This window comes from Eschrichtius robustus, chromosome 15, assembly GCF_028021215.1.
Source record: "Eschrichtius robustus isolate mEscRob2 chromosome 15, mEscRob2.pri, whole genome shotgun sequence".
Classification (NCBI taxonomy): Eukaryota; Metazoa; Chordata; class Mammalia; order Artiodactyla; family Eschrichtiidae; genus Eschrichtius; species Eschrichtius robustus.
In genome coordinates, this window is record NC_090838.1 from 8,111,648 (window position 1) to 8,136,684 (window position 25,037).

Here is a 25,037-nt window from a genome sequence, read left to right on the forward strand (position 1 = left end):
ATTTAATTTTTTTTTAAAGACTTATTTATTTATTTATTTATTTTTGGCTGTGTTGAGTCTTTTCTGTGCGAGGGCTTTCTCTAGTTGCGGCAAGTGGAGGCTACTCTTCATCGCGGTGCGCGGGCCTCTCACTGTCGCGGCCTCTCTTGTTGTGCAGCACGGGCTCCAGACAGACACGCAGGCTCAGTAATTGTGGCTCACGGGCTTAGTTGCTCCGCGGCATGTGGGATCCTCCCAGACCAGGGCTCGAACCCGTGTCCCCTGCATTGGCAGGCAGATTCTCAACCGCTGCGCCACCAGGGAAGCCCAAAACATTTAATATTATTTTTCTAAGATATCTATCCAGCTCATCTAAAAATAACAGCTACCAATTTCTTATAAAGAGCTTGAAGTTTTACTTAAGAACACTATCTTGGAACTCTAAAGACAGACTCTTTTCCAGTTCTACTATTTATTAGCTGCATTTCTTTGAACAAATTACTTAGACCTCTCCGAACCTCAGTTTCCTCGTCATTCAGATAAATATGAAGAATAACATCTGCCCACATATTTCACAGATTGTTATATCAAATGAGACATCATACAAAGGTGCTCAGTAAAATAGTAAATCTAAAAACTACTAAATCTTTTAGCTACAGAATAAGTAAAACCTTTACTGAAAGAATTGGTGAGATTATACTAATAGATAATATGCTACTCAGGCTTTTTGACTTTAATGTGACTTTAATACAGACAGGTAACAGATTTTTTCCTTATGTTTGCAAAAAGCAGGCAACTAACTCTGTTCTACCTAGAAGGGGTCATAATTTTTTAGACATATTTGAAACCATATCTGAATTTATACATATTTCGAAAGACAATATTTTTAAAAAACATGTCATTTTGATGCTACTGGAAAAATGAAACAGAACTCTAACAAATTAATAAAGCACTTCAGAACAGTGCCTGGTACACAGCAAAAACTGCATGTCTTGCATAGCAAAAACTACATGTCTTGCTAATATTATTATTACTATTATTATTCATTATAATTATCATTATTATTATTATTGCTACTGACAATAACTTCAATGATACATGATTTTTAAAAGCCTCTATTCAACATGCTAAGTTTCGAGTACTTATCATTAAGAACTCACTTATCTATTTTCTAGAGTTTAAAGAAAGTTTTATGTCCAGCATTTATATTACCGTTTTCCATTAACCATATTTTATACACACTTCTCACGACAGAAATGCTCACAAGAAGTATGAGTTCACATTAGCAACCTCTACCTGGAACACTTCTCTAAGGAAATCCTCTTTTGAGTTCTATAAACCAACTGTCCATTATAATTAACATTACTAGGTCACTTTCTGAAAAATATCACTGTAAATATAAATTTGTCCTCTCCATACAGAATCAGAGTTCAAACCAAACTAAGTACAATGCGGCAGAAGCATTCAATATTTCCACATGCTGCGTATCAGTAATATTTGTGGAGTTAGCATTTTTATTCTAAGCAAAGGGATCTGCATATTTAGAAAAAAGAAAAAAACCTTGGAGATGGGAAGGAAGCAGTTTCAAATGAAGTTATTTAATATGGGTAGAATTGGGGAGGAAGGGAAGGAGTGACATGAAATAGGGTTGGAGAAGTCAGCAGAAGTCAGATCATTAACAATCTTGTAAGAAATAATGAGCATTTTGGTTCTGAAGAACCTAGGGGCAGGAGAGGAATAAAGATGCAGACGTAGAGAATGGACTTAAGGACACGGGGAGGGGGAAGGGTAAGCTGGGATGAAGTGAGAGAGTGGCATGGACATATATATACTACCAAATGTAAAATAGATAGCTAGTGGGAAGCGGCCACATAGCACAGGGAGATCAGCTCGGTGCTTTGTGACCACCTAGAGGGGTGGGATAGGGAGGGTGGGAGGGAGACACAGAGGAAGGGGGTATAGGGACATATGTATACTTATAGCTGATTCACTTTGTTATACAGCAGAAACTAACACAACATTGTAAAGCAATTATACTCCAATAAAGATGTTAAAAAAAAAAAAAGAAAGAATGAGCATATTGAACTTTTCCCTGAATGAATGGGAAGTTAGCCATTTAAGTACTTTAAATTTGAGAATAACATGATTAGATTTGCATCTTGTAATAAGTAGTTTGGCTGGAGAATAGAAAAAGAAGGCTAGAAATGCTGGAGGAAAGAACATCAAAGGAGAAAATACCATAACAATTTAGAAAAAACATGACCACTTGAAATAAGAAAGTAGCAGTGAGAAGTGAATGATTTTTAGGAGATAACACTGACAGGATCTGGCGACTGACTGAACGTGAGATTAAGGATGCAGTTACCCAGATTTCTGGCTTGATCCAAGCTAGGACAGTGGAAAGAATCACTGATTCCTCATTAAAGGAAATGAAGATACAAGAGCAGAGAGAAAAAGAATATAGCTGGAGATTTGTTGATCTTGAAGTGTCTATGGTATACAAGTGGAGATGCCTAAGTAGGTGGCTGGAAGTGTGAGCCTGAATCTCAGAGGCAAATTTTCATATGGAAAAAGGGAAGTCAGCACCATACAAAAGATAAAGAAAGTCCTAAAACTGATACAAGTTTAAGAAGAAGACAAAGAATGCATTAAAAGGGGGGAGGGGTTCCCACTCAGAGAGGAAAAAGAGGCAGCAAAGGAGCCTAAGAAACAACTAGAGATGCTCTGAGTAACTGTTACAGAAGCCAAGAGAAGACAGTAATTCTAGAAATGTTAAGTACTTCTGAATATTCAATAAAATGATAGCTTTAGCAACAAGGAAGTCAGCATGACCTTGAAGCAAGCAGTGTTAGCTGAGTGATGAGAGAAGACAGACAGCAGTGCATTGAGTGAACAGAAAAAAAGTCTGGGGCTTTGTTTTGCTGGGGAGGGGGCAGAAGGCAGAGAGAATTAAGATTTCTTTCTAGAAGTAATTTGTTTATTTGCTTTGTTTTAGGTGAGATATTAGAACAAGTTTAGCAAGATGAGAAAGAATCAGAATTAAGAGAAAGATTAAAAGACAAAATAGAGTTAATCAGCAGGAAGGACAGAATGAGATCCAAAGCACAGCTGGAGAATCAGGCTGAGACAGAATGATGGACATCTCATCCTCTGAAACAGAAGGAAAAGGGAGAACAAATGGTACAGAGGAGATAAACTGATGAGTCAAGTAGCAGGAAATTTAAGGGATCTCCTTCTGATGGCTTCTATTTTCTCATTAAGTAGGAAGACCATCTGTGGAGAATACTTTGTTTCTTAAGTTTAAAGAAAGAAAGAAAAAAAAAGTTTAAAATAGCCCCTGTGGAGAATGAAAAGAATTGCTCTGCAGCCCTGACAGCTCTTGCAGGGACTGGAGACCATGAACTCCTAGTACCACTAATCGGGGCAATTTGTGATTTTTCTCCATCAGTACCCAACAAACACCTTTTGTGTAAGCCACAGAGACAAAACGACCCAAAATCTAGGTTTTACCAGATGCATATGATAGAAATTCAACAGAGCAAGGAAACTGAAAATTCTAGCAAGAGTTTTGAAGTGACAGACAATGGATTTTTGCCTGCTTATAAAGGAAGCATTTGGTGGAGAGAGGTGTCAAGGAACTGCAGATCCTAGAAGCACTGATGAGTGGGTTTAGTAAAAGCGTAAGGGATCAGTGTCAGGAGCAAGAAGTTTAAATTAATGATCTCAAAGGAGAAGCTGATTTCAGGTAATAGTGAGGTCCAGAGTAGCTTCATGGGAATAAGCAAGTGAATTAAGTGAAGATAAAGACCACTAGAGATGAAGAAACCGTGTGAAGCCAGGGACCTGGGTACTCTGTTCACATAATCACTGATTTCATCTGGAATGGTGGCACAACCTTGCAGGAAAAGGAAGTCTGTAAGCCAGAAGCCTAGGTCTTCAGTAAGCAAGAGAAGATGTATACCCGTAACTACACAAGACTCAGCAACAGGAATTTTACCAGGAAGGTTTTATAGGCACTGCAGCAGAACGAAGGAAACCCCCTCCTACCCTTTCCTACACTGAGATATGTAGAGAGTAAAAGCAGGTACAAGTTCCAGAAAAGAGGGCCTTCTCTCCAGAGAAAGATAGGTGTTATTTAAACAAATATAAAAGTAACATTCAGGAAAGAATTTGAAGATGCAAGTGATTATGTTAAGATTAGAAGAAGGGTGGGAAAGTTTTTAAAAAGCAGGGGAAGAACAGGCAGGGGAACAAGAATGAGAAGGGATGTGTGTGTATAAGGTCTTATTATCTTCAGGCAGGAAAGGCAACAATGAAATGTGATTTGGTGGGGTCACTTCATGGGAAGGTAGCTAAGAGAACAGGTTTCAAGAGTTCTCTGGAAGAAAAGACATCAGGCCTCTCAGGAGTCTGCCAGTGCCTGTAACAACTGCAATTAGAAAAGTCTGTTTCTAGTGTGTGAGAAGACTCAGACTTCTTTTGGAAGGAGCCAAATGAAATTTGGATGAATTGTATTGGCTTAAGGCTACATGCTAAGACCATCAGGCAAAAGCCTCATTGGTTAGGCTTGGTCTGTTAAGAACTGAGAAAAGCGTACCACCTATCTCAGATTATATAAATCAACATTTGTCCCTGACCACAGATAACCCCCCGTTTGGAGCTTTGCTATGTTTAGCGCTAGGTGCTATGTCACAACACCTAGTAGAGTGTGATAAATAAAAACATCTCATTAACCAAATAAGACATCCCTCCTTTAGATCTGATTTCTGGTTTGTAAAATGAAGGGGTTGAACTAGAACCACTACCATTAAGTTAAGAGCCAACCCTCTCCCTCCCCCACAAAAGGAGGCAGCAAACCTTACATATAAACTACCAGTTGGGAGTCAGACTAACCATTTGATAAAACTTCCTGAACACATACTAAGTGCTATAGGCTCTGTGCTAGATACTGAAGAGAGACATAAAAATGAATACTACATAACCATATAAGGTGATGGATGTTAGCTAAACTTACTGAGTAATCAGTTTGCAACATATGTAAGTCAAGACATTATGTGTACATCCGAAAGTTATGCAGTGCTCTATGTCAATAATATGTCAATAAAAATGAAAGGAAAAGAAATTATCTTTAAAGCATTTATGCCCCATTACCATAAAAACTAGATTTTAGCCCCCATATTGCCAATAAACTGAGATATAAAAGTTAACAAAGAAGGGGCTTCCCTGGTGGCACAGTGGTTAAGAATCCGCCTGCCAACGCAGGGGACACAGGTTCCAGCCCTGGTCCAGGAAGATGCCACATGCCGCGGAGCAACTAAGCCCGTGAGCCACAACTACTGAGCCTGCACTCTAGAGCCCGTGAGCCACAACTACTGAGCCTGCGCTCCAGAGCCCCGCGAGCCACAACTACTGAAGCCTACGCCCCTAGAGCCCGTGCTCCGCAGCAAGAGAAGCCACCGCAATGAGAAGCCCGCACACCGCAACAAAGAGTAGCCCCCGCTTGCCACAACTAGAGAAAGCCTGCACGCAGCAACAAAGACCCAACGCAGCCGAAAATTTATTTATTTATTTATTTATTTATTTATTTATTTTTAAAAAAGAATACTACATGTACTACACCGTCACAACCCTGGAGGAGCTCCTGGTCTGGCATATCATAAGTAAATAATCATAATACAATGTGATTAAAATCATTTACAACAGAGATATATACAAAGTATTACGTGCGCAAAGAGGAAGAAATTCATTGCCTGGGGTTAGAGGAGGGGTAAGTAGGGATTAGAGAAGACCTCAGGGAGAAAATAAATTTAATGTGGATCTTAAAGGAGAATTAAAATCCAGAAATGATTAACAGCGGGTACTCAATCTCATTAGTAATCAAATACTGAAATACATATAAAAACAAAAGGTCATAATGGCTTTTTTCGCCTACCAGATTGGCAAATAACATAAAAGGCTGATGTTACTCAGCCTAACAAAGATATGGGAGTAAGTGTGTGTATTCTCATCACTATTGGGAGTGTTCAATTTGCTACAGCCTTTAAAAAAGGCAATAGAGATTATTTTGGAATTTTAAACGTGCACACACTTTAACAATTCCATCTCTAGAAATCTACAAAAATATTCACATACATGCACAAAAATATTTATAATGATGTTCACTGCAGCAATGTTTATAATGGAAGAAAATAAACTAAATGTCTATCAATATTGGAATAGTAAAATAAATTATATCAAATCCAGATAATGGAATACTCTACACCATTTAAAAAGAACTAGGTGAATTATAAATTCTGACTGGACGACCTCTAAAATAAATGAAGAAAAAGCAAATACAGAACAACACATATGTTATAGTTGCATTTTGGTTTTTAAAAAACAACAAATATTTGTGGGTTTTTTTAAGTACTTGTAAGCTTTATTTTTTACTTTTTAATTTTTTTAAAGTTTTTTTGAAGTGGACCATTTTTAAAGTCTTTATTGAATTTATTACAATATTACTTCTGGGTTTTTTTTTATGTTTTGGTTTTTTGGCCACGAGGCATGTGGGATCTTAGCTCCCTGACCAAGGATCGAACCCGCACCCCTTGCATTGGGAGGGCTAAGTCTTAACCAATGGACCGCCAGGGAAGTCCCTGTATGTTTTTTTTAATGCAAGGGGGGGAAAATGAAACACCAATATGCTGTTATGTTATGCACAGAGAAAGGGAAAGTGATACCCTGATGCGTTAAAAAGTGGTTGTCTCAGAAGACTGAGATCAAAAAGAGAGGGCTAAGAAGAGAACTTACATTTACTTCTATAATTTTTAATTTTTTAGATAGACATGTATTACTTTTGTAGTTAAAAAATGAAGTTTATTTTGTTTTTTTGTAAATTGACAAAAGCAGAGGAGAGAGAGCATTCCAGGTAGAGACAAAAGCTAAGAGTATAAAGAAACATGATATATTCAATTATTGGTGAAAAGATGATTGGTCCTGTTCACTCTCCTCCTTTTCACATCTCTGAAGATAAGCCTCTATCCCCCAAAGCCCATCATCTGTGAGCCATGTCCTGCTATTATGGAGACAGATACATAGGCACCTAAGCATAGAGACCAACCACAAAACAGAAAACAGTCTATGCTGAAGACTCTCTAAGAAAAAACACTGAAATTAAATAAATAAATAAAAGTAGATAAAATTCATTTCCTAACTCATAAATGCCACAACAGGGAAAGTGTTTAATGTATCACCATAACAGTGGCTACCAACAGAACTCTCCCCATATTCATTTCAATTATGCCTGGATAGGGACTTCCTTGGCAGTCCAGTGGTTAAGTCTCCGAGCTTCCAATTCAGGGGGTGCGGGTTTGATCCCTGGGAACTAATAAGATCTCAGATGCCATGCGGTGAAGCCAAAAGATTTTTTAAAAAAAGAAAAAAAAATTATGTCTGGATACCAATTCAGTTTTTCTAGCCTGTAGAAATACAAATTCCAAATTCATGAGGTTGTTAAACGGTTGACAATGGACTTACATAATAAGACCCACCTCTGTTACCAGATCCTAAATCCCCAAATCAGCTCTGAAATTACATGAGCCAAGAAAATCAGTTACTGACTGCAGTGGCCATCAATACAGAATGATCATATACTATTATGCTACCTGTGTATATTTTTCTAGATGATAAATTTATAATTACCGTGGTATACCTAAAGACCAGAATCTATATCAGAGGTAATACAGGATAACATATGCAATTTACATCTTCCAAACTATACTTCATCGTTGTTCCTAAACTTACCTGTGTTAAGAAATGTAGGCCAGGGGACTTCCCTGGTGGCACAGTGGTTAAGAATCCGCCTGCCAATGCAGGGGACATTGGTTCAGAGCCCTGGTCCGGGAAGATCCCACATGACGCAGAGCAACTAAGCCCGTGAGCCACAACTACTCAGCCTGCGCTCTAGAGCCCACGAGCCACAACTACTGAAGCCCGTGCGCCTAGAGCCGGTGCTCAGCAACAAGAGAAGCCACCGCAATGAGAAGCCCACGCACCGCGACGAAGAGTAGCTCCCGCTCGCTGCAACTAGAGAAAGTCCACGCGCAGCAATTGAGACCCAACGCAACCAAAAATTAATTAATTAATTAATTAATTATTTTTAAAAAGAAATGTAGGCCAAAATTTGCTAAATTCAAGCCACAGTTAAGAACTGTTGGTGCAACCCAAATTCTCCTGTAAACCTTATATAAAGCATAATTAATATTCTTGCAAGTGAATAATGCAATGGTTTAAAAATTCTGTCATGACTCTTCCTCATATATTTATGTCAGGATTTCTGAAATCTTAAACATTACATAAGAACACCAGACTCTGTTTTGATAATTCAATATCATACCTACTGAAAAACAATAAACATCAGTTGGGAAAAAGTGACATTTGCAGTGCAATAAAGTAATCCAAAGAATGCATATAAGCAAATATTCACCCAATGAAATGAATTATCCTCAGTAAATTAAAAAATAAAAATGCCAACCACTTTTCATTCATTAATTTAATACTTCAGAGAACTGAGCATGTGCAAATTAATGTGCTACCTTTTTGGAAAAATCAGGCTAACATCAGGAGACTGATTCTGTATGCACATACCTTTTTGAAGACAGAGACATATAAAACATAGGCTGTGTTACACATAGTTCTGCAACTGCCTGTAAAACAGCTAAAGTTCTGTTCAGTTTACAGAAACTAGCACATATAGTTAGTTTCGCACTGAATTTAATCTTCACCTCTCCTTGAGGTGGACAGATAGAGTCTTGTAAATTATCACTCATGGACAGAAAGATAATTAATGCAACACCTAATTAATTAACACCAGTCTTCTGACTCTAAATCCAGCATTCTCTCCATTACACTACTCTGCTTCTCTTCTAAAAATACGCTTGAAAAGAATCCAGCCATTTCACTTTTTTCCATCTTTACTACCTTAGACCAAAAAAAAAATTCCTAAGGAAAAAATTCATCTGTATTTTCATATATGAATACAGCTTAAACAGTATTCATTTTATGGACTTATTACAATGGAATTTTACTTACAGAAAATAATTTGAAATAAGCAAGTCATTGTTCAGATTTTTTAAACTTTTATTTCACAAATTTGTTTTAACTTGGACCAAACTGAAAAATTCTGTTTACAAGTGAGGACAAAAAGCACAGTAAAACACTATGCCAGGGACTTACATTCTCCATATCATCTTGAAAGACAAAACTTCCTTATGCTAAAATTTACAGCAGTCCCCTCTCTACAACTCCCTCTCCCCAAAATCAGTAATTAACTTCTTAAAAATGTAAGTGTTTTACTTTATGACTTCCCTCTGAAGGAAATTTCATAAGCCAATTTTGTACTAGAGTTCCCTTTTATTAGTTCTAAATTTAGTTTTATTTGTATCATCCATTGTTTTCCTATTATGGAAATGTCTTAAATGTGGAAAACAAATCTGTTTTCAGTAATGCCTTCAAAATTTGTAATTTTACAGCTTCCCCTTTTATATAAAAATATATGCTTGCAGCAGAAACAGTTTATCAGAACTACTAGTAAAATCCTTTAGTTCAGTTTTCTCATTCTTTTATAATGTAATATCTTGCTTTTGTGACTAAATTTTTCACTAGCCTCAATATAAGATTAACAAAACACATTCATACTCTAATTTTAAATTTTGCAATATATTCCACTTAAGCTACAGTCAGAAATAATGCCTTAAAATTCTTTTAGCATGGATATGGCATAAGGAATCATGAAGTCTCAAATTAAACTGCATTTTGTCAAATATTTAGAAACGCTGACTAAAGCAATAAAATACTGAGGTATATGGAATAGGGATTCTAATCACTAGCTGTAAAATGTTTCTAAATCAGAAAAACACTTCCAATGAAATGTTAGTAAATCACATGTAACAAACTTCTAAAGACAATAGTAGAAGTATATTAAGGCAGTAAAAGAAGGGTCACCCAATTTCAGATGTTTCACATTTGTAGTTATCTTTCTATTTAGCAATCATTTGGAAAGGATGCATATGTTTTAAAAGATAAACTGTCACAAAATTTTAGGGCTTTAAAGATACCCTTATGTATCACCCTAGTCTCAGAAATATTAGTTAATTGTGCCTTGGCCACAATTATGCAGTTTTATTAGCCACAAGATAAAATCTACAAAAAGTGAGTTGCTGAAGATTTCAAATACTAAAAAAAAGACAAAAGTCACAACTGCTATTCCTCTAAGAGCTTAACTATTTTGACAAGAATCAATAAATGCAAATTTTAATTTTCAAATTTATGAAATATGCACATACCCCTTAACCACCAAAATTAAAATGGCCTAAGAACAGGAAATCTGATATACAAATACTTTCGTGAATGAAAAATATGGATATCTTCCACTGCCTATGAATCATCTGGATATCTCTAATTTTAAATGAAGTGAAGAGAAATAATCGCAAAGAATGGATACTTTTAAAAAATCTAAACACTAACATGTTAATAAGATGACTATTAATGTAACCAATGACTTGAAGGCTGCTTTGAAAATAAAATTTCAAAATAGTTTAATATAAGGGTTTTGAATATTTTACAATATTTTTTTGCTTGCTTGTAAAGAGACCACAAAATAATTTTTGAATGATTTTATTATTTTTTTCAACACAGATAACAATCACAGACATAAACCATCCTGCTTTAGGTGCTAGTCTCTGAAGGACCATACATTTCTAGTGAAATTCTTCTTCCTAAATTAAATCAACTGTCAGGGAATAAAAAGACTGTCACTATTTTCCCATCATTTGTTAAATGTAAAACATCAGAAGTATATATTTCGAGGACAGTAAGTCTCTGTAGACTATATTTCCCACTGAAGGGTAAGATGTAATGATAACATTTCCACATTGAAATTTGTATTGTGTATATTTTACCACAGTAAAATTTTTTTCGTTTCTATTTGGTGTATCTTGTCTGATTCTCCCTTCATAAAACCTCAGCAAGTTAAATTTTCTTCTAAAATGAGAAAAAGAAAAGCCTTGGTCTGATTCCTATGGAGCTCTAAAAAAAGATATACAATGTGATGACACTTGATATTTCAGAAAATCTGGCATCCCTCCATATGCCAGCGTTTCCCACATACACAATTCTGTGTGCCAGAGATCTCAACCATTTGATTTTGGCTTTTTTCAATCAGTATAAGAAGCAACACATAGTGTTTCTCAAACTCTGACCTGCAGATTACCTAAATCAGAATCAACTGAGATGGGACTTCCCTGGTGGCGCAGAGCTTAAGAATCCACCTGACAATGCAGCAAACATGGGTTCGAGCCCTGGTCTAGGAAGATCCCACATGCCGCGGAGCAACTAAGCCCGTGCGCCACAGCTACTGAGCCTGCGCTCTAGAGCCCTGGAGCCACAACTACTGAGCCCACTCGCCTAGAGCCCATGCTCCACAACAAGAGAAGCAACCACAATGAGAAGCCCGCGCACCACAACGAAGAGTAGCCCCCGCTCGCCACAACTAGAGAAAGCCCACGCACAGCAACAAAGACCCAACACAGCCAAAAATAATTAATTAATTTTTTCAAAAAAAAGAATCAACTGACATGCTTGTTTAAATGCAAATTCCTGGCCCCACTACAGACAATCTAAATCACAAGATCTGACACCATTTCCACCAAGCACCCTAGCTGTGATTCTGGCTTTCATCAGGTAATTCTGACTTTATGGTTTCATTCAAGCCTCTCTGAGCCACAAATATAAAAGAAGAAAAAAAAAAAATCCTCCTTTTCTCAGATACATTTTGGACCCAACGGCCCCTCTGCCAATCTTTGAATACTGCACCTCTCAGCTCAGTGGTTCCCACATTTTCCTGCACTTGAGAATCAGATGTGGAACTTTTAAATCTCCCGATCCCCAGGTCACACCACATACCAATTATATTGGAATGGGTGAGGGTGGATTCCAGGCATCAATATTTCTAAAAATCTCTAGTTGAGTCCTATGTATAACGAGGTTTGAAAACTACTGCCTTAGCCATCGGCTTTAGCAGATATAGATTAGAAAAATCTTAACTAAGAGGACCTCTAAGAGCTAAGACATAAACTGTATTGGTATTAAATTAAGTTTTTAAATTTCCAGATACATGAATATATTTTCCCTTTTTATTTTAATCCAGTAGGGAAATTTTTTCAATGCATTTATTAAATTAAAGCTTAAGATTACCTTTTTGAAAGAATGTAAAACAAAAAGGAAATTGTTTCACGTTGAATGCAACTAATGTAGGATCATACCATGCATTTAAAGTTCATAGAAAAAATTCGTCATCATTTCATTTGCATACTAATTTCAGTGATTATATTTTGGGAAATATAATCATGGAAAAGCCAGTACAAAAATTCAAAGTCTGTGTTTTATATATTTAAAAGCAACTCCAAATATTCTGGAGACTCCAAATTTTTCTAAATTTAGAATAGATGGAATATTGTTATTAACATTAATACTACATTTTGCATTGTCTCTTTTCCCAATTTCTGACTTGGCATATCATTTCCCTGAAAGAAAATCGCAATCTTGATATCTTTTCCTCTATTCTTTACTAATTCCCATAGATGCTGGTTATATGACCTGTTAGCAGCACTTGATGAAATCTAATGGTCCATGAAGAAAAATTTTTTTTAATTTTGATTCTTTTAACAAAGGCACACTAGTCAACCATAATACACCATTTTTAACCATTCAACTTCAACCTGAACTTTATCCACTCTGTAACACAAAAAAATATGGCCCTATTTATTCAATGCACAAAAGTCTAAAGTGCCACAAACTCTAACTCTATAATAAGTTATCCCCAAAAGGTAAAGCATTTTTCAAAATCATACTAATGTTCAGACATATATACTTTAAATACTTTTACAGGGTTTCAACATACAAAAACACATTTCACTACACCTTGCAGGCCTCAAAGTGCATGACAACTGTGCTGGTGCACTTTCCTTGTAGAAAAATAAATATCACTATGACCAAAAATTTTTTTAATTCATCTTTAATATATTAAAGCATCTTGAATATTAAAAGAATTATTTCCTAAATTTTCCCTTCAATGCTCAAAAAAAGCCCCACGTGTGGTTATCTTTAATAAAAACTAAAAAAAAAAAAAAAAAATACAATCATCTAAACTAAAGCTAAAGGGAAAACTTCAATTTCAATAAGCACACTTTTATGACTTCTAAAGGAATCATACTGAAATACAAGGTGAAACAGTAGGGTCATATCCTGATACAGAATGCACAAATAAGGCAGTTACCGTTATACCTGAAAAGAATATTATTTTGGTTACGTTCCAAAACTTTGCACATAATGTAATCCCCAAAATCAATATCCAATGCCACCTACAAACAAGAAGAACATTTTTTTTGTTGTTAAATTCAGGTGGGTACTCAAAGAATAAACCAAAAGACGAGTGTAATATACAGCGTTTTAAATACCAATAGTTATCCACCCTCAAAGAAACCAAGTTACTAAATTGATACGAAGAATTGTTGCCTGATCTTCATGTAAAACAGAAAAGTATAAAGATGAATGTTGAGTCAACAAGAGAGAAATAAGCTTACTTCAAGATGCTCAAAATAATAAAAAAAGAAAAGATGAGCACAAAGCAGAATGGAGAAACATTTAAAGGCCATATGTGTCAGAAGTACTTCAACTTTAGCTTAGGAATAACGCAACTAGTAGAGACTCTACTGCCATTACTGCCATTACTGCGGGCCTACACAGCTCACCAAGGCTCATACATTACTTGGAAGAAAAAGGTACCATAACAAGGTTTAAAAAAAAAAAAAAGGCCTAGTATTAATTAGGAGGCACTAGTGGAGACACTAGCGGAGGCACTAGTCAGTAGGATAATTCCACCTACAAAGGGCTGTGATCTGTATTTATTCACATTCTATTTTTAAACATCGGAATTCGCCTGTAGCATACAAAATTTAAAAACTTTTATATACCACACTCATGGTATATTAGTAAAATATCAAAAGAACAAGCAAAATTGACAAGCACATGAAATAGTGTTCAGTCTCATGTGTCATTAGCAACATGCACTACAATGGCTATAATCACAAAGACAGACCACACCAAGTGTTCTCTGAGGATGTAGAGAAACTGGAACCCTCATACATTGCTGGTAGGAACGTAAAATGGTGCAGCCACTTTGGAAAACATTTTGTTCACTCCTTAAAAGTTAAGCATAAGCTTACCATATGACCCAGCAATCCCACTCCTTGCAATCTAGCCAAGAGAAATAAAAACATTAAGGTAATTTCATAAACAAAAATGTGGTATATCTATACAATGGAATATTATTCAGCAATTTAAAAGAACAAGATATTGATATATGCTAAAACGTAGATGAACCTCAAAAACATTATGCTAGGTGAAAGAAGCCAGAACAAATGACTGCATATTGTGTCATTCTACTTGTATGGAATTTCCAGAAAAGAAAAATTTATAGAAACAGAACAGAATCAGTGGTTGGCTGGGGCTGGGGCTAGTAATCAGAATGCCTGATAATATCTGGAAAGTTTTCAAAACAGTCATTCATAGTGACTTGTAATAACACTCTTGAATCCTGATCAAAATCTCTCATGCCCTTTGGCTTTGTTTTTAATTTTGTTAAACGAATATTGCCCTACCATTAATCACAGCCAACATGCCATTTTAAGGAATTTCACCCTGCGAACACACCACCAGCATTTCATTTGCCCTTACTCATGAAACGCTGTTTCAACACAGGCATCACCTAGGTACGTAAGAAGGAACTGGATATGTTTAACCAGAAGAAAAGTTAGGGGGTAGAGAGAACAGAAGACACATGATAAATGATAAAGGTTGTCCAGTCCACACGAGCTGTTTTTACTTCACCTAAAACACTGAATAAAAGTAGCTTAAATACTTTCCAAGACAAACTGCTTCAGCACAATCCAGAAAATATTCAAATCACAATTCACTTTCCTGCTTGACTTCCAATTAATTCTACTACCGAAACCTTCCAATTAATTCTAGCACCCATATCCTCTCTGCATATACACGTGTTTACTTATCTTCCTTCCCATAGATAGATAAGAAATAAGTGACAAGGACATATACCAAAATTTTTACTTCGGGAATACTTTAGTATCTCTTCAAGCAGGGATATATTTCTACAGTTTATCACTCCTGTTACTTAAAAAAGAATTATTTGTTAGTTATTCAACAAATATTTACAAGACATATCAAGAGGAAGACAAAAAAGACCCAGGTCCTAAAAGAGCTTGTATTCTGTCCATTAAATAAACTCAAAAGCCAAGAAGTACATAAGACAAAACTTGGTATCTTAAGCATTCCTCATCACAAACATCCAGGTAATTAAGATAATGCAAACCCTGCTCTGCTCCATTTCTATCTAAATAAAGTAGTAGGAGGCTCTGCTATTCATTTCCATGGCATAAAAAATAACCCCAACAATGAAATGTTAAAAATTAGTTCCAGGTCTATAATCTCTTGAAAATGAAGAAAATTTCTATCAGTTGCTTTATAACTTAAAAAGTCTGAAACTCTTTTAGAGAATAAAAGAAATTAGACACTGAGTACTAAGTGATCAGTTAACTATAACCAAAAAAAAAATTATAGAGCACTTCATATATCAGACCTGAAAATTCCATACCTTACCAAAATGAAGCAACAAACCATATAATCATTCTTGGACTTAGAAACATTCCCCAAAAGATTATCAATGATGAACCAAAAGTGAACCTCAATATTTCCTTTTTCTCTGTCTCTGTCGGTCTCTGTCTCTCTCTCTCTCTCTCTCTCTCACACACACACACACACACACACACACACACACACACACAGAAATGCTAAACCCAAATGCTTTCTAAAAAGATAAGTGAGGGTCATCTGGGACACTGACATGCAGAATTTACAAATATATGCCTGTAATTTAATCACACTTTACAGGAAAAAAAAAAAGTACAGATGATACAGATAAGAGGAAAGGAGAATGACTCCAATCAAGGATAAAGTGAGAAGAGACAGTTTTAGTAGAGTCCCAAATGCCACCACGATTTCACATCAATTTAAATATTAGGGACTTCCCTGGTGGCGCAATGGATGAGACTCCGTGCTCCCAATGCAGGGGGCCCGGGTTCGATCCTTGGTCAGGGAACGAGATCCCAAATGCACGTTGCAACTAAGAGTTCGCATGCCACATCTAAGGGACTGGCGAGCCACAACTAGGGAGCCCGCCTGCCAGTGCTACTAAGACCTGGTGCAACCAAATAAATAAATAAATATTTAAAATAAATAAATATTAAGCTCTATAAAATAAGCTAAGCTACCAATGAAAATGTTATTTTGTGGTTTTCTTCCCCCCAAAGGCTATATTGTAATAAGCTGCTCTCAGTCATCCACATTCCCTTTACCAGTAACCCTTATCACTAACAGCTCATATTTATATATTTTTGGAATATATATATATATATATATATATATATATATAAAAATATATATAAAAGCACAGAATAGGATTCTAAGTATAGTTGTAAAGTTGTAATTTCCATGAAGAAACTCAAGAAGCTCAAGTGGAGACCAAACCTATAATAATTACCCTCTCTATTCCCCCAAGCACCACTCTCCAAACAAAGTTATATGACAATACAGAAATATAAACAGAGGCTCCCAATTAATATTTTGGGAACTCTAGTGCTGATACTTAAGACAAATCTCCTGATGAAATCTTTGTACCCCTACTTCATAGTTTCCATCAGAATTCCAAGTGAAATAAAAGTAACATTAAAAATAAAACCATTAGAGTACTAAAAGAAAATTCAGGTCTATGATATCATAATCTTGATAATGGAGAATGTCCTAAGCATGACATCTAAGCCAGAAATCACTCTACAGTGAGAAGACTAATAAATTTGACTACATAAAAGCTTCTATTATTCATTAAGTGTTAAAAACAACAATGACAAAGCACATATACAGTGTAATTTTACTTCTTTTACATTTTAATTTCTTCAGACAGATATTTACACCAAAATGTTAAACAGTGGTTATCTCTATGTGAGGAGACTATGTAGAAGGGTCACTTGCATTTATACCTTTCTTCATTCTCTAAATTTTCTACAATCAGAACATATTATTTTTATAATTTAAAAAATAACAAATCTTTCTTCACTTCAAACAATAAAATCTATGTTTCCCTGTCTCAACCATGGTTGCCTGCCCATTTCCTTCAGGTAAAATGATATAAACTAAAAATTAAAAAATTAAAAAAGAATTCTGAACAGAGCATGGGTTAAACAGGAGAACCATGACTGAAGACTTGATGTAGTTACTAAGGTGATAAAAAAGCAAATAAAAAGTGCACCTATCAGTAAACTGATTTTCGACAAAGGTGCCAAACAAGGCAATCCAACGAGAAAAGAAAAATATTTTTTTGAAAACTGGTGCTGGTGACTATAGTTAATGATACTGTATAGTAGACCCTAAAGTTGCTAAGAGAGTAGATCTTAAATATTCTCAACACAACAACAACAACAGCATGGTAATTATGAGAGGTAAAGGGTGTGTTAACTAACCTTACTGTGGTGAACAGTTGGCAATACATGTGTATCAACTGTCAATGTTAAATGTCAATAATATCTCAATAAACCTAGGAAAAAATGGTGTTCGATAGTCGATTTGGGGAATATGAGGGAAAGAAATGAACCCTGACCCCAAACTCACACCACACACTAAAACTGGCTTAACACATATCCTAGACCTAAAAGTAAAACTATAAAGCTTCTAAAAGAAAGGAAAGGAAAATTTCTTGTGACATGGGGATAGGCAACAGTCTCTTAGGCAGAAAAAGCAATAACCATGAAAAAATGTGATTAAAGATATAGACACGCCACATATTTGACAAAGAACTGGTATCTAGGATATATAAAGAGCTTGTACAGCTCAAAAAGAAAGAACACAATTTTTTCAAATGGGCAAAAGATCTGAACAGATGCTTCACAAAAGAAGATATACAAATGGCCACTTAAGTGCATAAAAAAGTACCTCATTCGTCATCAGAGAAATGCAAACTAAAGCCACAATGAAATACTACTATCCACCCACAGAATGGCTAAAACTTAAGACTCAGTGTTGGAGAGGAACTGGAACTCTCCTAGGTTGCCGTGTTAATGTAAAATGATATGACCATTTTGGGAAGAGGTCTGACATTTTTCTAAAAAAACTAAACATACACCTACCCTAAGACCTAGTAATTCCACTACTAGGTAGGTATTTAACCCAAGAGAAATGAAAATATGTCCTCACAAAGGCTTACTACAAGATTGTTCACAGCAAAGTTTATTAAGAGCTGAAGTATATATACAAAATAGCCAAAACCTGAAAACAGCCCAGGCATCCATCAACAGAAGATGCCTAATAAATTGTGGTTTATACACATAATGGAACACTAGTTAGCAATAAAAAAGGAACTGCTGATACACAAAATAACATGAATTAGTCTCAAAAACTATGCTGAACTAAAGAAGCCAGATATAAAACAGTACATACTATAAAGGATTCCATTTATATGAAGTTCTAGAAAAGGTGAAAGTAATCTTTAGTTACACCCCCCAAAAAAAATCAGAAGAGCGACTGACTCCAAGAGAATGGGGTGTAGAATTAGCTGAAAAGGCATATGAGGGAGATTTCTAGGTTGATAAGAGCGTCCTATATCTCAATAAGGATTTGCATTACACAGGTGTGTGCATTTGTCAGAACTCATCAATGTGATATTTAAGATTTGTGTATCATTGTATGTAAATTTAATCTTTAAAGAAAAAAACTCTACTTAATGAAATGCATGCTTAAGTGTTTAATGGAGAAGTGCACCACATCTGCAACTTACTTTAAATGAATCAAAAACAAAAGATGTATTGACAGATGAATGAAGAGATGGCTAGATATAATAAAGCAAATATAGCAAGCTATTAATTAGGTGATGAGTATATGGATGTTTATTATCAATTCTTTCAATTTCACTATACTTTGAAATTTTCCACAGTAAAACGCTGGGGGAAAACTTAAACCCTACCTTGTTAAGTTGAACATAGAATATATTAAAACCCAACAATTCCACTCCTCGATATATATCCTAGCCTACAGAAACTTCACATGGGCTCCAAGAATGATCACAACACTTTCCATGATAGCAAAAAAATGAAAAATAATCTAAATATCCATCAAGTAGATTGAAGCAATATATTATGGTTTATGGTATGAGTGAAAATTAATAAACCACAATGTGAGTAATTTTGAGTGAAAAAGCAAGTCACAAAAGAATATATACAGATGTTAACCCTTTATAAAGTTAAAAGAAAAACTAAACAATATTGTTTAGGAATACATACTAATGTGGCAATCTATGAAATAAAGCAAGGAAATGATAAAAAAAAAAAAAAAAAAAAGTTCCAGGTAGCAGATGAGAGAGGATGAAGGAAGACTAAATTCAGCAGCAGCAGAATACAGGTAACTTCAATAGGTTAGTGTTCTATTCATTAACTTGAGCAGTGATTTCATCAGGAATGCTTGCTTTTTTTTTTTTTTTTTTTTTAAAGACACCCATACTTTACATCTCAGTTAATGATATGGATGTTCTTTTTTTTTTATACTAATTTTTTTTTTTTTTAATTTTTATTTATTTATTTATTTATTTATCCATGGCTGTGTTGGGTCTTCATTTCTGTGCGAGGGCCCTCTCCAGCCGTGGCAAGCGGGGTCCACTCTTCATCGCGGTGGAATGCTTGCTTTTTATGCTTCATAATTCATATCTGCATGCTATATTCTCTTAGTATGTTTAGAATACTTCAGAATTTGAAATGGGAAAAGAGAGCTATCTGATCAGGACTCAACCAAAACAACAACAACAACAACAACTTAGGCTTCAAGATAATTATGCACTATTTCTTTACAACTATTTAAGGTGTATATAAGTCAATATTTCCTTACTTAGTCTATGTTGGCCTTACCGTGGGGCAAGATGTTTCCAAATTCAGAATTTTTTGGATTTTCGAATAGTAATAAAGTACATATACTATATACAGTATATTCCCGAAAACCCTCTGGGGAGTCTGAGGTAGCACCCTGAAATCAAACACTAATATTTCTCCAGGGAAAGCTATTACTATTTACACCAAGAGAGATGAATCGCCTAAAATACTGTTAACATCAGATCAGGTCAGATGTTACATCAAATAAGTTTTACCAAAAACTAGGTTTTCAGAGCTCTTTATATATCAGAACTGTGGGGGAGGGACTGTGGACCTGTACTTTCAAAGGGGTTCAACTTCACCTAACTAGTAAATTCTATACATTACTTTTTTCAACTTCTCTAGCTAATTCATTTTCTTTAAAGATTTCCTGACCATCAAAATGCAAGTTTCAAAGTAATATAATCCCATTTATGCTATAAATGCCCAATGTTTATTTCACAAAAGAACAACACATATAAAACCTTCTTTATTCAATTTTTATTCTATTTCACTTTTGTATCTTTATCATATTCACACTTGTCATATAGTGGGGGAAAAATGCACATACAATTTTATTTTAAATAAGCAAATAACCATCACCAAGCTGAAAATCTTAGCACTGTGATAAGAAATATTTTCACACAGTTTACAGGTATAATAAAATCAAAGTGTTTTGTATTCTAAGTGGCTGAAAATCATAAGTAAATTTTTAATCACCTTTCCCCATCAACACCAGCCTTACGGAACAGTTTACCCAAGCCTGAATCCCACAAGTTATAACAATCATTTACTCTCCTAAAAAAATAAATCAAAACACAAAAGCACAGACCTTTAGAAAGACATCTCTCCATCATAACACTAAAGGACAATTCTTTTTACCATAACATTTGGGTAAGCAGTATCAGAAGCTTAGTCTTGACAACAAAGCATGGGTATTTACCCGAAAGTTTCAAACACTGCAAAAGCACACTACTGACAATCCTTCCCTCCAAAAAAAAAAAAAAAAAAAAAGTATTACAGAAGCAAATCTCTCTCAAAACTCTATTTTTAAATAATACCAAGCAACTCACAATCTGCAACCACAAAGGGATATATTCTCTTCAGATTAATCTTAAGGACCCATATAAAGCCTCCATAAAACGAGCTGATGCAGAGGAAAAAAGACAATTTAGTCTCTATACGGACAGTCTTGGAATCCAGTTCTAGGTATGCCTCATGATTGCTAGCACTTTTCTGATGGCAAATTCAAAAGATAATGCTACTCATTCAGAATTTTATAGCAAGAAATAGTTGCCAATAAAACCTTTTCCTTTTCAAAGGAAATATAAAGCACTTACCTAAAAATATGCTAAATGCACACAGAAGTGAGCTAAATTTAACGAGCACTACTATGGACCAAGCATTGAGCTAAGCACTTTACATGTTATATAATATTTTTTCCAACAAATAGTTTTACCTTCTAGGCCTAGCCTACAGTACCCATATAGTAACTATTATACAGTAATTTCTGGTATACTTCATCTTCTTACTTTTGTCATCTGAGGCAGTATACAATTTTAAATGGTACTTTCTAAGCTCCTGAATAAGTAACTAAGATTAATGACTGTGTTTTTATCAGATTATATTACTTTAAATTTTCTCTGTTAAAGGAAAAATATTTTCTATAATAAAACCAAAAGAAATGCCATTCGCAGTAAAACAATGATCAATTGTGACATGAAGGCTAAAGGGTAAGGTTTCAAATCTTTAAAGTGATCCGCACCATTATTTCAGGAAATATGTTTTTATAACACTCTTTTAAAAATTGATTCTTGGAATTTCTGTCTGGAAAGATGAAAAAGTCCTGGAGATGGCTAGCGGTGATACTTGCACAATAATGTGAATGTAATCAATGCCACTGAACTATACACTTAAAAATGGTTAAAACAGTAAATTTTATGTTATGTACATGTTACCACAATTTAAAAATTAATTCGTTCTACTACCTGATACAGTGAAATACACATGATTTTAAAGCTAACTTACTATAACATGGTTTAGAAAAAATCTTCAGTTCGTCATTTTGCAATAGAAAACACCAGCAACCTCAAAGAGTAAAGGACAATTTTTGGCCTGATAAGATTTACTGCAACTCAGAACCATAACAGTTAATCAGCTAAAAACAGCAAAAACAAAATCCGTCCAGTCAGCAGCATCTGATGTCATACCAGTAGTATGTTACCTTAATAAAGGTGTAAAGTGTCTTGGCAGTATTAGGCACTCAATAAATGAATGGACCAGATTGTTTACTGAGCATGTGTAATGCTTCCGTTTTTAAAAACAGCCTTCATTTTAATAATTTAGAAAACACTTTAATAAAAAAGAATGTATGCTCATTACCATGTATAAATAACTTAGGCTCAAGCTCATAATAACCCTAATAATTATGATGAACATCAGTAAAGACCCAAGAGATGAAAGCGAAGTGTAAAAAATTTCTATCTGAGGTTGAATATGAACTTGATGAATACTTGAGATTTGCTGTACTATTTTTAACTGAACTTTCTGGCCTTAGGTCAAAGTTTTGCTAGCAAAATACCAAAGCGAAAATGCTGGGAGTGAAGCCCAGAGTCTCTGCTTTGGCCTTGGAAAAGCTATGCCCTTCATGCAACCAATCCTATCCCCAATTGAAGACTTCTAAACACTATTCATAGTGCCATGCTCCCATGAAAACATATGAACAACCCACTAATATGAAAATCGGGAAAAGGAAATGTCAAACGCGTCTTACAGAGTACAGTACATCACTACATTCTGTGCATTGTACAGAAAGACACTCTTCAGTCAGTTCCTGCACTTCAGCCAAACGGTACTGAGTCACTCTGCAAATGATTCCAGAAACCTCAAAGGATAACCAACGGCTTCTGAAGGAAAGTCAGTCAGTCACTGGAAAGGGAGGAGACAGTTTTTTCTCATCATACAGTCAATAGATTTCTCCTGTCAGGGAGTAGAGCTGAACAAGTTCTGGAAGGGAGTTCTGGAAGGGAATAATATCTGAAGGATCCAAGGGTCATCTACCTGAATTCTAGCCGTCCAGGGTTAATTTAACATCCAGCGCATCTTTTTCGCTTTCTTCTCCTCTCCAGGGTAAAACCCCACACCCCCTTTTCCCATAAATGCATCTCCACTGCATACTAATCAAAGAGTCTGTGAAATACAGCAGTCTATCCTAACAAAAACAAGAAATAAACAAGCATTCTACAGTGCGTTTCTGATCTGTAAATCATGTCCCTTTCTTAAACAAAGCCAACTAGCAGACGTTACGTGGCTATCAATTTGGATTTCAAAGGCCATCTCAGGAAAGAGATACAATGAAAAGGAGAGATTGATTCCATTCTACAATTCAGATGGATTCTTTAGCTCTGGTGCAATAATCTCGGAAATTAAATTTACATAAATTAAAATGCACTAAATTGCAACTAGTAACGTTCAAACACAACTGAAAACAGGAAAACCTTCGCTGTGTGTTTCAAGATTTCAGACTGAACTACTCTTTGTCCTGTACCCCAGGTGGGTACTGCCCATAGGGACAGCCCCAGGTTTCTCGCTTCCTCGGACTCAACGTCCCCACGCAGCATTGACGCTCTGCAAACGGGCTAGCCTGGTGCCTGAAGGACAGCGTACCTTCCACCCTGCCTCCCCAAACCCCCAGGGCAGGCGGGAAGGAGAAGAGGGGTGCTTCCTCCCAGAGCTCCAAGAAAGGGCCAGCCGGGGAGGACACCGGCTCCAGGAGACAGAAGGGAAGAATCAAAGGTGGGTCTCTACTCCCGGAACTTAGTCGCAGAAATGTCTGGTCTCCGACCCGGGCCCCGGCTGCCGGAAGCTGGGCGGGGTGGGGCGAGACCTCCCCCCACGGACGGGTGGGCACGGAGGGGTGGGCAGTCGGGGGAATCGGCGGTGTGAGCGGTCAGCAGAGAGGGCTCCCGGGCCCCGGCCACCTACCAGCAAGCTCTCCACGTTGATGGGCGACCGAGGGTCTCGGATGAGCGCCTCCAGCTTCCTCTGGCGGCTCACGCCCGCGCCGTCCCCCGACACGGCCTCGGGGGCGCCGGGCATCTTTCCCGTCGGCGGGGGCCGGCTCATGCCGCCGCCGCCGCCGGGCCCGCACCCCGCTCCCCGCGCTCCGGCCCGGCCGCCTCGGGGCCTAGCGCCGCCCTCGAACCGCCGGCTCCGGCCGGGGCTCCGCCCGGGCCCACCGCCCGCCTCGAGCTCCGGTTTCGGGTCTCAGCGCCCCGGGACCTGGGGGTGTCGGAGAGGCCGGCCAGGCCCGGCCGAGAACGGCGAGGAACAGACGGCGTCCCCGCCCCTCAGTCAGATTCGCGCCGCCCGGTCCGTTCCTCCGCCGCGAGCTCCCTCAGGACTCCGAGGGCGGGAGCGGGGAAGTGGCGCCGCCACCGCCGGGCCGGGACTGTCCCGCCCTCTGGGGCTCGGGGAAGCTGAAGCCCAGGCTCCGACAACTACGGCCGCCCCCAGCCCGCTCCCATGACCGCCGTCGGCAGCCTCAGTCCCACAAGCCCGCGCCCCTCACACACTCCCGCGCGGCGCCTGTCTACGGCCGCGCGCAGCCGCTACCCACAAGCCCCTCGGGCCGCGGCTGCCGGCGCGCCCCCGCTCGCCCCGCCCCGCCCGGCGCGCGCGCGCCACCTCCCCCGCCCGCCGGCCTCCGCCTCCTCTCGCCCCTTTCCTCGTTTTTTATCGTTTCCTCCTGTCTGCTTGGCTTCGCATTTCTCCTTTTTGAGTCTCTTTTCTTCTCCGCTTCCTCCTCCCCCTTTTTGAGTTCTCAGAGGGTAAATGGCTGGGCGTGCGGTCATCGCCTCACTTGACCCGCGAGCTCCAGTTGGGGGAGGGGAGGGCACGCCGGGGGCTCCGGTCGGCCCGCGGCTCCGCTCTCGCCTGACTCTGCCCGGGCGGACGACCCCGCGGACTCGGAGGCCCACCCCTACCGCCCCGACCCGGCCC

The 25,037-nt window shown here is 37.5% G+C and overlaps 1 protein-coding gene across 3 annotated transcripts in view; it reads right to left on the reverse strand.

Annotated features, from left to right (window-relative positions):
* ROCK2 (Rho associated coiled-coil containing protein kinase 2) overlaps positions 1-24,666 on the reverse strand; it is a 139,924-nt gene extending 115,258 nt beyond the window's left edge. For 2 of the 3 annotated variants that reach the window (XM_068563870.1, XM_068563869.1), the window contains exon 1: positions 24,021-24,665. In XM_068563870.1, the coding sequence (XP_068419971.1) occupies positions 24,021-24,161 (141 nt within the window). In that variant the 5' untranslated portion in view covers positions 24,162-24,665. Of the gene's footprint in view, positions 1-24,020 lie in introns of all 3 variants that reach the window. The other variant, XM_068563871.1, reaches the window with a different exon arrangement.
* Positions 24,667-25,037: the final 371 nt, after the last annotated feature.